Below are 16402 nucleotides of genomic sequence, written 5' to 3' on the forward strand. Positions count from 1 at the left end.
GCAGGTGTATTTTATGTTTTATGTTTTTAATTTAATTGATTTATTTTTTAAATTGGAAGATAATTTCTTTACGACGTTGTGTTAGTTTCTGCTGACAACAACATGAATCAGCTGTGTGTATACATACATCCCCTCCCTCTTGAGCCTCCCTCCTATCCTCCCCTCCATCCCACCCCTCCAGGTCATCACAGCGCCCAGCTGAGCTCCCTGTGCTGTGCAGCAGCTTCCCACTGGCTGTCTGTTTTACACATGGGAGTGTGTATATGTCACCGCTGCTCTCAATTCATCCCCCCTTCTCACTCCCCCACTGTGTCCACAAATCCATTCTCTACATTTGCATCTGTATTTCCTGCCCTACAAATAGGTTCATTGATACCATTTTTCTAGATTCCATATATATGCGTTAATATACTATATTTGTTTTTCTGACTTCATTCTGTATGACAAACTCTAGGTTCATCATATTTTAAAATATGCAAAATGGAAACTCCTTTTTTGGCATGTGATATGAGTTTTCCATTTATGGTGTTCTAGAGATTTAATGGTTTCATTTTATATGATTTTTATTTAGGTTAAAATTAGAGTCAAATTAGGGAAAGGTATGAAGTAATACTACAAGTTGTAGACAGTCATGACAAATATCATAAAGGGGGTATGCCAAGGATGGAAATTTGAGGCTCTAGAATAAAACATATAATAAAAACATATTTATGAGTTTATTATTTAGAGCCCCAAGTATATTTTTCACATTAAAAGATTAATAGAGTACAGTCATTCACATTGATTAATAGTAATAAAAGGTTTGGTTCCCCAGACCTCCTTCTAAAAGTTTTTTGCAAAAGAATATATTATGGCAATGAAAAGAAATTAGAAAAAAAAGACAATATCATCATAACTGTCTTGGAGAAAGACCACTGGAAAAATACAAATCCTTGAAATATAATTCAATCCAAATAATGGAAGAAGAGGAATTTTGATCACAGTTGCCAGGTGGAGACTTGGTCAGAAATTTTGTTGGGATCTTCAGAGAATAAAAATATTTTAGCTGGCACCCGATTTTCCTCGTTTCTAATTTAATTTCAGAGTTTTTGTCTTTATTCTGCAGATTGTATGTGCTTTGCACAGACATACTGTATGTCGTGATCAGGGTAGTTCTTTGGCTCACAGATGGACAGAAGAGAAGGAAGGGAAAGATACAGTCCTGGATTATTGGGCACATGGGGAGTAAATAAGGAGGTTAAAAGAACGTAGAAAAATGTGTGGGAACAAGATTTTCTGAAGTGCAATTGACTGGGAAGCAAAGAACCTTGGGAACAGTAAGTAAGGGTGTCCTGGAAGGGAAAAGACCAGGGGAGTGAAGACCAAGTAGGGCGTTCCTGCCTCTGGCCACTAGGAGGCAGGGTTGGCACCGTGCGACCCTGTTGCCAGTCCAGGATATTTGTGGGGTTGAAGCGTGTGTAGAAAAGGGCTTCCCAGGTGGTACTAGTGGTAAAGAACCCGCTTACCAATGCAGGAGACATAAGAGACATGGGTTCTATCCCTGCGTCAGGAAGATCCCGTAGAGGAGGGCATGGCAACCTACTGCAGTGTTCTTGCCTGGAGAATCCCATGGGCAGAGGAGCCTGGCGTGCTATGGTCCATGGGCTTGCAAAGAGCTGGACATGACTGAAGCTACTTAGCACGTGTATGTGGGGAGAGAAGTAAAGTCCAGCAGTTTTCTGGAGCTGCCATGAAACTGGCTCTTGGGTTCCCTGAGAGCCCATTCCATGCAACCCTTGTCAACACCCACTCCCCAACACTCAGTGACATCAAGTTAGTAGCTTGAGATCAGACACAGTGGGAAGATTAGGAGTATTTACATCCCAGAAATTGGCAAATGCTAAAGGCTTTTGGGATCAAGGCTTTTGTCCCAGAAGAGCTTGTGGTTAAAGATTTACCAGCAAACCACACATATTTCTGTGCAACTGGGGTTTATATTTGAATCTGTTTTGTTTGTTTTTTTTGGCCACATTGCCTGGCCTGTGGGATTTTAGTTTCCCAACCAGGGATCAAACCCAGGCACTGTGCAGTGGAAATATGGAATCCTAACCAAGCTGGAATCAAGATTGCCGGGAAAAATATCAATAACCTCAGATATGCAGATGACACCACCCTTATGGCAGAAAGTGAAGAGGAACTCAAAGGCCTCTTTTTTTTTTTTTTGGCACCAGAGTTCTAGGACTTTTAATCTGTCCCAAAATTGCTGAAGCAAAAATCATGATAAAACATTCTGCTTTCCTTTACACCCCCCAACGCAAAAAAAAAAAAAAAAAAAAAACCTCCGTAGGAAAAAAATGGTTTTGTACATGGGAAGAAACAATATAAATTCAAAACTTACAGATAAGGGTTAGCTCTATCACTCATCTCTTTAAAAAGTTTATACGAATATCCAGTCAACACCAACAGGGTTATCTCCCTTGAAATGTTATCTATACGGATTTTCCAAGTAGACCACAGGGCTGTATACTGTCTTGGAATGTCCTCAGAAGGCTCTGTCATTGATCAGGTAACAGAGTAAAAACCCCAGAGTCCTTTCTTCAAATGGAAGAGGGAGAGACAGGGATAGAAGAAACTATTCAAACTTTGTCTTCTTTCCTTGTGGCTTGTGGTCTCCTCCTCCTCCTCTGCCTCCTCGGAAGCCTCCTCGCCCTCCAAAGCCTCCCCGGCCTCTACCACCAAATCCACCTCGGCCACCTCTGCCACCACCTCGGCCTCCAAAGCCACCTCTGCCTCCTCCTCAGCCACCAAAGCCACCTTCACCCTTAGGTTTGGCCCAGTCCAAAGTGACTTTGTTTCCATTGATTTCACCATCTTCCATGGCCTCCTTGGCAGCTTTGGCATCTTCCTCGCTGTTGAAGTCTACAAAACCAAACCCTTTGGAGGATCCAGTTTCCCGGTCAGTGACTATCCTTGCTCGAATAGAGCCATCAAACGACTCCTTTAACATCTCTTCTGTAGTATCCTCAGAGAGACCTTTGACAAAGAGAGTTTTGGATGGCTGGCTTCTTGCATTAGGTGATCCCCTGGGTCCTTGCAACTCCAGTCTGATGGCTCTGCCCTCAATTTCCCTTTTATTACATGAATTTAAAGCTTCTTTAGCATCTTCAAATGAAGCAAATTCTATAAATGCATACCCTTTAGATTTGCCATTTTGGTTTTGGGGCACCTTGATATGAGTTGCCTTCTCAAATACTTCCTGAAGTGTTTCTTCTGTTGCACTATAGGAGAGGTGGCTTAAAACCAGGGTTTTTGATTCACCACTCCAAGTGCTATTCTTTCCACCTCTATGGTCTTGACTTTGACCTTTCTCTCCGGTGTAGTACAGAGAAATGGATTGCCCATCTATCTCTGTTCCCTGCTTTTCTTCCAAGGTTTTCTCTGCATCAGCTTCTGTCTTAAATTCAATATAAGCAATCCCTTTACTCTTTCCATCCTTGCTGACTAATCTGATCTCCACAGCATCTTCAAACATTTCTTTTAATTCATCCTGAGTAACTTTGTAAGGCGGATTTTTAGCCAAAAGTGTTCTTGCATCTCGATCTTTCTTACTGTCTTTTCCCTTTGGTTTTTCTAGTTTAATTTCATTGCCAAAGACTTTTAAACCAGTGAGTTCCAAGGCTTTTTCCAGGTCTTCAGCAGATTCAAAATCCACATAGCCAAACTTCCTAGACACACCAATTCTGACATCGACAACAGCAAGATCATTTTTAGCAAAAAGATCACTGATACCCGTTTTCAATTCAGGAGCAGATTTATTGAAGTTCAGGTTTCCAACAAAGAGATTGAAAGACGTAGCTGGTTCGGTGCCTTCCACTTTTTGTTTCTTGGCTTCAGGAGCTGCTTTTTGTTTGGCCATTTCCTTCTTTCGTTTTCCAGGTGCTTCTTTGACAGGCTCTTCTTCCTCTTCCTCCTCTTCTTCCTCCTCCTCCTCCTCATCGTCATCCTCCTCTTCATTATCGTCATCCTCTTCCTCCTCCTCTTCATCATCATCATCCTCTTCATCTTCATCAGTGCTCTTAGCCTTCACAGGAACAGCTTTTACTGGGGTTTTCTTTCCTTTGGCTGGTACAATCTCCATAGGTTCTTCTTCAGAGTCATCTTCGTCCTCGTCATCCTCCTCATCCTCCTCCTCCTCATCATCGTCATCTTCATCCTCATCATCCTCATCATCTGAGGCAGGAGCAGCACCAAAAGCAGCAGCTGCCTTTCTCACTGCTGGCTCATCCTCCTCTTCATCATCGTCGTCGTCCTCTTCACTGTCATCTTCATCTTCTTCATCACTGTCTTCCTTCTTGGCATTCTTGCCGTTCTTCGCTCCCTTGCCTGGGGCGGCTGCTCCCTTCTTACCAGAGGTTGCTACCAATGCTTTGCCTGGGGTGGCTCCCTTTTTGCCAGGTGTTACCACTGCTTTGGCAGGGGTAACTGTCTTCTTGGCAGGCATAGCTGCTGCCTTTTTGCCAGGGGTGACAACTGCTTTCTTTGCCGGTGTGGCAACTGCAACCTTTTTTGTCGGGGAAGCCATCATCTTCTTTGCTGGAGTTGTGGTAGCCTTCTTGCCTTTTTTCTGAGGGACAACAACCTCTTCTCCACTGCTCTCATCGTCTTCATCTTCTGACATTTCCTCATCTTCACTATCTTCTTCTACCTCCTTTGGGGGAGGAGCCATTTTCTTGGAGTCACCTTGATTTTTATCGGCCTCGCTGGACCGGGACCGGAGACGAGGTGCACCGCCGCCCTCCGCCCCAAGGCCAGGTCCCTCCGCAAGCCGCCGGGCGCACGGCATGTGCGTCAGGAGGCGGGGCCCCGTTCCGGCCCGTCGCAGGAGTTTCGCCTCATCAGTCCGAGGCCCTGCGCCCCCTCCCTGCTCTCCGCAAAGGCCTCTTGATGAAAGTGAAAGAGGAGAGTGAAAAGGTTGGCTTGAAGCTCAACATTCAGAAAACTAAGATCATGGCATCTGGTCCCATCACTTCATGGGAAATAGATGGGGAAACAGTGTCAGACTTTATTTTTGGGGGCTCCAAAATCACTGCAGATGCTGATTGCAGCCAGGAAATTTTTTAAAAGACGCTTACTCCTTGGAAGGAAAGTTATGACCAACCTAGATAGCATATTGAAAAGCAGAGACATTACTTTGCCAACCAAGGTCCGTCTAGTCAAGGCTATGGTTTTTCCCGTGGTCATGTATGGATGTGAGAGTTGGACTGTGAAGAAAGCTGATCGCCGAAGAATTGATGCTTTTGAACTGTGGTGCTGGAGAAGACTCTTGAGAGTCCCTTGGACTGTGAGGAGATCCAACCAGTCCATTCTAAAGGAGATCAGTCCTGGGTGTTCATTGGAAGGACTGATGCTAAAGCTGAAACTCCAATACTTTGGCCACCTCATGCGATGAGTTGACTCACTGGAAAAGACTCTGATGCTGGGAGGGATTGGGGGTGGGAGGAGATGGGGACGACAGAGAATGAGATGGCTGGATGGCATCACCGACTCGATGGACATAAGTTTGAGTGAACTCTGGGAGTTGGTGATGGACAGGGAGGCCTGGCGTGCTGTGATTCATGGGGTCGCAAAGAGTCAGACCAGACTGAGCAACTGAACTGAACTGAACCATTAGGCCACCAGGATATTCCCTATCTTTGCATTTTTTGAAAGCTGTTACCCTAACTCTGTATCTTTCTTCATCTGCCTTGTGAGCCAAGGTGACAGCACCCTGGAGTAGATGAGCCAGCCCTCAAGTGTGGAGCTCTTGAAAATCAGGGGGGTGTGTACTTATATGATTCACGGAGACTTTTCTTATTAAAAAGCACAACATGAAAAGGAAGCCCCCGTGGAATGATGCTCTCAGTTTCTCTTCCTTCAGGGCACAGATGAAAGCCTGAGCGTGTGGTCACTGGAGTGACTGTGGTCACTGGAATGATTCTGACACCCCCAGCCCTACAGTGCTTCTGATCCTTCCATCAAACCCTCCCATTTAAGAATTGCTGTTCTAATCAATTTACCATGACATCTGTCTGTAAAAAATTGGGTTCACATAGTCCTTCCCACAACTCCATTTGGGGTATAAAGCTTGATATACATCCCAAGCTTTGATGTACACACCCCAAACTCCCATGTGCAGTGAGACCCACAACCATCAAGCCAGAGGTTCAATGTAATAAACTTGGGTATAATGCTGCTCTTGCTCAGCTGGGTAGGGCTGACCAATTTACTGGTAGACTCAAGGCAGGTTATTTAGGTCTTAATTTTTTTTTTTAATTTTCAGCAATTTTTATCAGATGGTACAGTGGTTTTATTTATTTATCTATTTATTGTGCTTCTCCGCTAGCTCAAGTGGTGAGGAATCCACCTGCCGATGCAGGAGATGCAGGTTCTATCCCTGGGTCAGGAAGATAGATAGATCCCTTGGAGGAGGAAATGACAACCCACTCCAGTATTCTTGCCTAAAGAATCTCATGGACAGAGGAGCCTGGAGGGCTACAGTTCTTGTGTGGTCCTGCAGAGTCGACACAACTGAGCATGCAACAATTCCAAAAAGTTAGAAAAAGAAATTTGTTATTTTTTGGCTGTACCACGCAGCACGCAGGATCATAGTTCCCTGACCAAGGATTGAATCCATGCCCCCTTCATCAAAAGAGTGAAGTTTTAATCACTGGACAGCCAGAGAAGTTCCTAGGTCCTAATTCCTTTGCTTACAAAGTGGAAATAATGAAGCTACCTCACACGTTTCTATGAGTTTTTCTGAGAGTTGGATGGTTTTTGGTATATTGAAACTGTTTACTAAACAGTATATATATTTTTAGTTTCTTTTATTTCATCCACATAAAATAACCCAAGACCATCTGCTGTCACATGACAGCGCCGGGTTACCTGAGCAGGAAAGAACTAGCCTTCCTAAACACCTGTTTCTGGGCCTTTGCGTCCCCTCTAAGTGGATCTGCAGAATTAGCACCCAGAGGTACGGTTTTCCTCCTTTCCCCTCTTGCCCACCACAGGACGGCAGATGGAAAGTGCTCTCTTTCCTCAGCTTCATTCAATGGAAATGGCAGGAGGTTTTCCTGGCTTTGAAGACCAGCAGAGCCTTGCCATAATCAACCTGAGTTATTTCTCCATTCCCTGTGACTTGTCCTCCTTAAGAGCTCAATGAGATTCTTTATTGGCAAGTGTTTATTACAGATGTGACCATGCACGCAACGCCTCCTTTGGTCCAAGCACTGAGCTAACCATCTTGCTGCCTTCACAAGGACCCTTTCCATGAGCTACTGTTCAGCCTGTTGTTGAGATTCAGACAGCATAGTCGTGCCTGAGGTCACACATTTGATGCATCGGCATTTGAAGGCAGATCTTTCTGACTCTTCAAACCCATCCTCTGTCATCTGTCCCATATTACCTCAGAGGTAATACCAGCAAACAGTCACCAAGCATTTTCTACACACACAGCATCAGAGGGCCTGGGGCTGGGAGGGCCAGGAGGCTGTCCAGATACAAGAATTCTGTAAGAGAGGCTCCTCAGACCCCTCTCCCAGCTGCCCAAGGTGCCTGTGATTTCAATGTTTCCTCTCAAGAGCTGGCCATCCCTGTATGCTCCCTCAGCCCAGGAAGAGATCACAATCCTTGTTTTCTGATCCTTCATACCCAGGCCCCAGGGCTCCGCTTGGCGGCTGTGAGCCTCAGGCTGATACTGTGATGGGTTGTCTCCCATTCCTTCCAGCTCTGACGGAGGCGCAGGACATCTACACTCACCTGGTGCCACTGCGCTGTCACCTGGAGAGCCTCGAGAGCCTGGAGTTTCCCAACGTGAAGCCCTGGCTGCAGCCCCTGCTGCACGTGGTCTGCCTGATCTGGGCCACGTGTGAGTCTTACCGCTGCCCTGGGCGGCTCACGGTGCTGCTGCAGGAGATCTGCAACCTTCTGGTCCAGCAGGTGGGCACCCAGCAGTCCCCAACCTCACCCCGGGGGCTGGATGGTCCAAGTCACAAGAAGAGTAGAGTGTGCATCTTTTTTCTCCAGAGCAATAATGAGGGCCCAAAGGGTTCTCCTCTGGTGGCTCAGGTGGTAAAGAATCTACCTGCAATGCAGGAGACCCAGGTTCAATCCCTGGATCTGGAAGATCCCCTGGAGAAGGGGATAGCTACCCACTCCAGTATTGCCTGGAGAATTCCATGGACAGAGGAGCCTGGCAGGCTACAGTCCATGGGGTTGCAAAGAGTCGGATATGACTGAGGAGACTTAGCAGAAGATTCTAAGCCTTGAATTGCTTTATCATCATAGCCAGTAACTCCCAAGTTCTCAATCCTGCTGGGGTACTTTGGAGGACCTGGGTTTGGGCACAGGATAGAGATGGTGAATTTCAACCTCCTTAAGGATCTTTATATGTGTGTATATATATATGATTTTGTTTATCTATTTATCTGGCAGCACTGGGTCTTGGCTGCTGCATTCAGGCTTTTTTCTCTACTTGCAGTGAGGAGGGGCTGCTCTCTAGTGGCAGTGCACGGGCTTCTCGTTGTGGTGACTTCTCTTGCTGTGGAGCACAGGCTCTAGGGCACTCGGCTTCAATAGTTGCAGCTCCTGGGCTCTAGAGCACAGGCTCAATAGCTGTGATGCACTGGCTTAGTTGCTTCTCACCATGTGGCATCTTCCTGGATCAGGGATGGAACCCGTGTTTCCTGCATTGGCAGGTGGATTCTTACCATCTGAGCCACTAGGGGAGCCCAGAAAGCCAGGGAATCACAACAAAAGCCTGGAAAGGACACCTGTCCAGCCTCAGCTGTCCCAAGAGAAGTCTCACTGTGCTTCCTTGTCTCTGACTGGTCACTCACTGTCCCTGAGCCAGTCGCTGACCGAGGCTAGGACCCAGGTCCCAGTCCCTCTGTGGGACTGAAGAATGGGGTCTGATGTTTCCTGTATTAGGCTTCTGGAAAGAGTTGCTTGGGCAGTCGCTCAGTGAAGAGCTGTAGGCTGGGCAGAGTTGAGGACCATCCTGCACCTGCAGCCAGGCTTAGTGCCACTCACCTGTCTGCCCTCCAGGCCTCTATTTATCTCTGCCCAGAAGACCTCCTGAGAGGTGAGGTGGAAGAAAGTCAGAGGAAACTGCATGTGGTCGTGGATACCCTGAGCTTCTTCAAGCAGCTGTTTCAGGACAGAAGGGAGAATCTCCATTCTTACTTCAAAGAGAACCAGGAAGTCCGCGAGTGGGATTTCCAGTCCTCTTTGATCTTTGTGCGATTGGATGGCTTCCTCGGGCGACTGGGCATGGTGCAGGTGAGTATTCCCCTCCCGTCAGGACCCCAGGATCCAAAAAGTAGCAGCAGTAACAAAGAACGAAATGTCATCATGTGCAGCATCGTGACGGGATCTAGAGCGTGTCATATTGAGTGAAGGAAGTCAGGCAGAGAAGGAGAAGTACCATACGATATCACTTATATGTGGGATCTAAATAAATAATGCAAATGAACTGATTTACTGCATGAAAACAGACTCACCGACATAGAAAACAAACATGATTGCCAAAGGGGAAAGGGAGGTGGGGAGGGATAAATTAGGAGTTTGGGGAGTAACAGGTACACACCATTATATGTAAAATAGATAATCAGCAAGGACCTACTGTAAAGCACAGGGAACTATACTCAATATTCTGTAATAACCTATATGGGACAAGAATATGAAAAGTATATGTGTGTGTATATAAGCCACCAGGGCTTACCTGGTGGCTCAGTTGGTAAAGAATCCGCCTGCAATGCAGGAGACCCAGGTTTGATTCCTGGGTCAGAAAAATCCCCTGGAGAAGGGAATGGCTACCACTCCAGTATTCTTGCCTGGAGAGTCCCATGGACAGAGGAAGCTGGCGGGCTACAATCATGGGTTGCAAAGAATCAGATATGACTGGGCAACTAAACCACCACCAGCATATATGTGTGTGTATGTATATATGTCGGAGAAGGCAATGGCACCCCACTCCAGTTCTCTTGCCTGGAAAATCCCATGGGCAGAGGAGCCTGCCGTCCATGGGGTCGCGAAGAGTCAGACACGACTGAGTGACTTCACTTTCACTTTTCACTTTCATGCATTGGAGAAGGAAATGGCAACCCACTCCAGGGTTCTTGCCTGGAGAATCCCAGGGACGGGGGAGCCTGCTGGGCTGCCGTCTATGGGGTCGCACAGAGTTGGACACGACCGAAGCAACTTAGCAGCAGCAGCATGTATATATATGTGTATGTAAATATGTATGTATATATATGTGTATGTAAATATGTATGTGTGTATGTGTGTATATATGTGCATATATATCTGAATCACTTAACTGTACACCTGAAACCAACACAAGACTGTAAATCAGCTGTGTTTCAGTTTTTAAAATAACGTGTAGTATTTAAGATTTCAAAAACAGAAAATAATGAGGAAGAAGCAAATATTTATCAGGTTAATTAATTTTTAAGAATAGTTGCCTTTCAAGGTATGTGGCAATCCTATCTTATTCTCTAATGGCAATTAAGTTCTCTTTTATATCGACTTTTCATTACATTTTATATATGGAGAATGCAGGAAGAAAATTACAGTGTATCTGCAATTCCCAGGCTATGTCATTAGGTCAGCATCTGGCCTTTCTTTTCTTTATTTCACGTCTGTATGCCTAAAAGTAGGATGACCAAATGAAACAGTGAACAAGTGAAAAACAGCAAAACGCAGAGTAAGAAGAGGTCCAAGGCAACAGGATGATCAGCCTCGCATTGGCTGGAAGAACCCATGATTCAGTAACTTACTTAGAATAGTCATCATGTGCTGGAAAATCGCATGGACAGAGGAGCCTGGTAGGCTGCAGTCCACGGGGTCGCTAAGGATCGGACACGACTGAGCAACTTCACTTTCACTTTTCACTTTCACACATTGGAGAAGGAAATGGCAACCCACTCCAGTGTTCTTGCCTGGAGAATCCCAGGGACGGGGGAGCCTGGTGGGCTACCGTCTATGGGGTCACACAGAGTCAGACACGACTGAAGTGACTTAGCAGCAGCAGATGGTAGTTCTACCAGAAGTTTAGGAAATTCTGATCATAGTTTCAGGTAGAAGTCTCAAGGAATCAGCCAACAAATTCAGATAGTTTTCAAATTACCCATAATCTTCTTGCTAGCGGTCTCATGGGAAATGGCCAATGAGTTGACCTGGATGCAGCTGGCCATGCCCACAAAGCCACTACTTTGAACTTCTCCACTTTCCCACCATCAAGGTGGCTCCAAAAACTACGTGACTAGCATGAGTGCTAAGTTGCTTCAGTCGTGTCTGACTCTGTAACCCTATGGATGGTAGCCTGCCAGGCTCCTCTGTCCATGGAATTCTTCAGACAAAAATACTGGAGTGGGTTGCCATTTCCTTCTCTAGGGGATCTTCCCAACCCAGGGATCAAACCTGAGTCTCCTGTGTCTCGTGCATTGGTATGTGGGTTGTTTACCGCTTGCACCACCTGGGAAGCCCAAGACTAGCATGAGTCCCTGTACAAATGAAATACGACTTTTGCTCAAAGTCGCGACTCTTCTCCCCCAGTTGTTTAAAAGTCCATGTGAACGTTAGTTTAAGGGCCAAGGTAAGAAAACACGAGCCTTTCTCTTTTGACTGTTTTCCTCTTCAGGATTTAGTGTGATTGCCGTGTGTTTGCATACTTTGCAGCTCTGTATTCACTGATGAAACTTTGCAGGGAGAGTAGTGGGTATGACAAAACAGAATATATCCTTATCTTAAAATTAATTTGGGAGATGCAGGGGCAAGTTCAAGATCAGGACAATAACCAAGGAGACTGAGAAGGAATCAGAAGCGTATTTCTATCCATGATCAGCAGAGATTTGGGGTGAAGAGAAGGGCTGCGTTGAGAGGAGGTAGTGATAATCGCATGGCACAGACCATGCGATTATGAGGATTAGAGAAGATGAGACGGAATCTCTTCACTTCAGCCCCCAAAGCATGGTTCCAGCACTTCCATGCTCTAGGCACCAGGCACCAGGCTCTGAGCTGGGGCCCCAGGGGTAGGACGGTGGCAAGGGTACAGTTTTGCCTTTAAAAGCCCATGGACCAGAAGACATGAAAAGGGCAGAGATTGATGGAGGAGATCCAGGGATGGGAAGGCAACAAAATCTTGAAGCTTCACTGAGATATATTAAGTGCCATGATAAAAGCAAAGTGTGTGTGTTAGTCACTCTGTCGTGTCCAGCTCTTTTCGACCCCATGGACTGTAGCCCACCGGGCTCCTCCGTCCATGGGATTCTCCAGGCAAGAATACTGGAGTGGTTTGCCATGCCCTTCTCCAGGGGATCTTCCTGACCCAGGAATCGAACCCAGGTCTTCTACATTGCAAGCAGATTCTTTACCATCTGAGCTACAGGGAAGCCCGATAAAAGCAAAATTGGTGTGATATTGGGAGCAAGAAGGAGGGGTTCCTAACCCAGAAGGCCTCTGAGAAAGTGGGGAGCACAAGAGGAAATAAATTTAGAAACTGGAGTAGGAATTCTCTGGGGAAACGAAGACTTGGTGAAGGTGGGAACAGAGACAGAGAAAATGCATGAGCCAGAAGGCCAGACCCTAGATCTTATGAAAGGTGCACCTTAAATCCTTCTCTGGGATCACAGAGAGTATAAATAATTGATGCCTATCTTTTTCCTAAATGCTTTGTTTTTGGCACCATTTCCACCACAGCCCTGAGGAGCAGCCTCTCTTCTCCTTCTTCTCTATTCCATCCCTCTCCTCTCCATCACCAGCACGTTCACTGTCTTTTAACTGGAGGTGACAGAGACTCTCGCTCCTGCCTGCCCCTGGCCACCGTGGGGACCAGGGCAGACAACTGCCTTCACAGTCTCCCTAGCCCCGAGGCTGGTCCTCACTGTGGAAGCCAGGGAGCAAGGCCCAGCTCTGCAAGGCTGTTGGGCTGCAGCCTGGGGCCCTGCACACACGCTAATGATGTGACTTTGCATATAGACAGCTATCCTGAAGTTGGGCGCCTAATCTGCTGGGTTTATTCAGTAACCACAAGCGGCCCTGGCCACTGGCCTCCCCGGAGTCATTACCCTTGCAAGAGGCCACTCTCTGGCTGCTTTTTCTTTCTGAATCAATGCACAGATGCATAAAAAGCAAAAGGCAGTTGCCCCAGTTTAATTAGAAGATGAGTTGAATGTCACCCGGTCCTGCTCCTGTTCCCCTGGTAAGTTTTCTGTCCCTGGCTCTGGTTCACTTCTCTGCTCTTGGGCCAAATGCCTCCACTTCTTTTGTCCACTCATTTCCCCTCTGCCTCCCTCTTCCCTCTTCCTCCCTCTTCCTTTTCTGCTGGTCTCTCTTCCCTTCTCTGTTTTCCTCTTTCTCTTGTTTAGTTTCTCTTAACTGTTCACCCTGCATTTCCCTGATTCTGCCTTTTCCTATGGCTGTTCCTTTCCGTCGTCCGGACATTTCTCCCTCTCTCGTCTTTCATCTCCTAAACATTTGCTCAGATATGCCCCCTGGCCCCTGTCTTCCCTGTCTCTTCCCCACTCCGCTCAGTGCAGCAAGACACAGGCTATCGATCGGCTGTGAGCATATTTCACAGCGCCCTTTAGTTAACATTCTGTGTATCTCTGTGATCGATGCCTGCTTGGGATGGGGTTAATCTGCTTCTCTCCAGCAAGAATTAGCATGCACCTAGCCTTATTCATCTTGATGTTCTGTATACTTTGTGGCCCCTAAAACATGGGCAGCTGCAATTAATGAATACATGAAGCCAAGTTAATAAAATGATTTCAGTGCGTTTCCCTCTCTGCCTGCTCACAAGGGTGAGGTTGTTTAGGGCTGGTTTTTAATCTCCATTGTTCTATTTTCCCCTCTGATTTGCCTGACCTTTTTTTGTGGGTTTTTTATTTTAATCTTTGAAACAAGAAAGTTTTATTGTGCATATGGATGTTTCCCCTCTTCTGCTATTCATTGCTCAGTCATGTCTGACTCTGAGACCCCATGGACTGCATGCAGCACGCCAGGCTTCCCTGTCCTTCACCATCTCCCGGAGCTTGCTCAAACTCATGTCCATTGAGTCGGTGATGCCATCCAACCATCTCAACCTCTGTCGTCCCCTTCTCCTCCTGCCTTCAACCTCTCCCAGCATCGGGCTCTTTTCCAGTGAGTCAACTCTTTGCATCCGGTGGCCAAATTATTGGAGCTTCAGCTTCAGCATCAGTCCTCTGGGCACCTGCTAAATGAAGGTGAGGGCAGGACTGCTTGGCCAGAGGTGCTGACTTGCTGAGCTGTCCTGCAGGTCTGTCTGCAGAGGCATGTGGACTAATTGCATTCTCTGCAAACCTTGTCCTCCTTCTCCTCCTCTTCCTCACATGATGCAGCTAATCTCTTAGAGAGCCAGCCTCTGGAGGAAAAGGAAGAATAGACCAAGAAAGAATTAACATCTTTCAGGAGCCAATCTCGTGTCAGAGCTGCAACCTTACAACCTTGGAAAGAGCTGGGTATCAGTACCTCTAACAAATGAGCACCATTACGTGTGACACAAAAATGAACTTGCCCAGAGTCGTAGGCTCAGCAAGGCTTAGCTGGGATTCATACCCCAGGGTACAGGGCTCCAAGCACTGTCTTTCCACCAAACGCAGACGTCTCCCAGCAATTATCAAGATCTGTTCCCCTGCCTCCCTCCCTCCCTTTTGAGAGTCCCACACTGGTTTTGTGGTTTTCTTCTGCCCCAACAAACTACTCTGTATTTGCACACACTATTTTTACCACATGATTTCTCAGTCTTTTTTTTCCTGAATAAGTCATTTGGGTAAAATTATAATTCCCACTCCATGAAAGGGCCTTACTAAGGAAATCCCGAAAGTATATACAATCTTTGCAATTTAAAGGAACAGTCAAAAATCAAATGGAAACGTCTTCCACTGCCTCTGGATTTGTTTCCCCATGCTGCCTTCCTGCAATGCGTTTCAGTGTGCACCCGTGCACCCACACACGACACAGACCATACACATAGACACATACTGCACGTACACGCACACCACACTACACATGCATACGCTCACATATACACCACACATACATACAGACACACTGCTCATAGACACACAACACGACACATGCAGACACACTGCACATATGCACAGCACACTACACACACATACACACCACACTCACACATACAGACACACACTGCACTTATGCACAGCACACTGCACACACATACACACCACACTCACACATACAGACACACACTGCACTTATGCACAGCACACTACACACACATACACACCACACTCACACATACAGACTCACACATACAGACACACACTGCACTTATGCACAGCACACTACACACACATACACACCACACTCACACATACAGACACACACTGCACTTATGCACACAGTACTACCCACACATTACATACACCACCCACACATTGCACATACACACTCACCACACACACGTGTGTGCATACATACACTGTGTACACAACGCTGCAGGCAATACACGCACGCACACACACATGCAGTTTGTTGTGCTGTAACATTGCAGATTCTGCAGCTGCCCTGCTTGTGTTTCCACCCCCAGCCTCTCCCCTCCAACAATGCAATAAGTAAGCAGCTTGGAGAGAACCCCCATCTCTTTCACTATGAAACTGCTGTAAAGCTGTGGTTCTCTTGGAGGTGGGATGCTTTCCTGCTGAGGCTCCATGCGCAGCGATTAGCAGGCAGTTAGGTAGTAAGCTGACCTAAGCTACCACGTTTCCCTCGCTCTTTCCATGTCTCCAGCCCCTCCGCCAGCTTCTTTCATTCGGGTCTAATTGGGCCGCTTCCCTTTCAGCCAGGCCTGAGCGCTCGGTCGCGTAGGAGACCATTAGCTGCATAAGGTCGAACGCCTTCAGAAGGTAAAGAAAACAGTCTTTTTCCCAATGACCTTTTGAGATTCTCATCTGTGAATGTCTGCTTTGTGTTCGCTGTTAATGAATTCTGAAGACATTTCTTTTAAGATGCACGGCCTCTCCTGAGAACAGGCTTGCTGTTTGTGGGGCCACATCACCCCATTAAAGGTTGCACAGTTTTCAGAAGAATAGGACCCAGTCAATCCAGCCAGCTGCCTGGGACCCCTCCTTATTTGTGGCTTCCACCTGGAAAGGAGCACCTGAGTATCAGCTACTGTGCACATCTCTTAGCCACCAACCTGATCTAATGACATTGAGGTGATGCTAATTAATTATAGTGCCTACTGTTCATTGAGGGCTTTCCTGGTGGCTCAGATGGTCTGCCCGCAATGCTGGAGACCCAGGTCGGATCCCTGGGTCGGGAAAACCCCTTTGGAGAAGGAAATGGCAATCCACTCCAGTATTCTTGCCTGGAGAATTGCATGGACAGAGGAGCCTGA

The 16402-nt window shown here is 46.7% G+C and overlaps 1 protein-coding gene and 1 pseudogene across 4 annotated transcripts in view; one reads left to right on the plus strand and one right to left on the minus strand.

The window, feature by feature from the left end:
• The window catches only part of DNAH9 (dynein axonemal heavy chain 9), a 297242-nt gene that overhangs the window by 14190 nt on the left and 266650 nt on the right, over positions 1–16402 (plus strand). For all 4 annotated transcript variants that reach the window (XM_088828905.1, XM_088828906.1, XM_055407299.2 and 1 more), the window contains exons 5-6: positions 7745–7956; positions 9064–9297. In XM_088828905.1, the coding sequence (XP_088685031.1) occupies positions 7745–7956; positions 9064–9297 (446 nt within the window). The remainder of the gene's footprint in view (positions 1–7744; positions 7957–9063; positions 9298–16402) is intronic.
• Positions 2407–4749, minus strand: LOC148774701 (nucleolin pseudogene; annotated as a pseudogene).

The sequence above is a fragment of the Moschus berezovskii genome, chromosome 20 (genome assembly GCF_049115385.1).
Source record: "Moschus berezovskii isolate FMDL1 chromosome 20, NW_MosBer_1.0, whole genome shotgun sequence".
NCBI lineage: Eukaryota > Metazoa > Chordata > Mammalia > Artiodactyla > Moschidae > Moschus > Moschus berezovskii.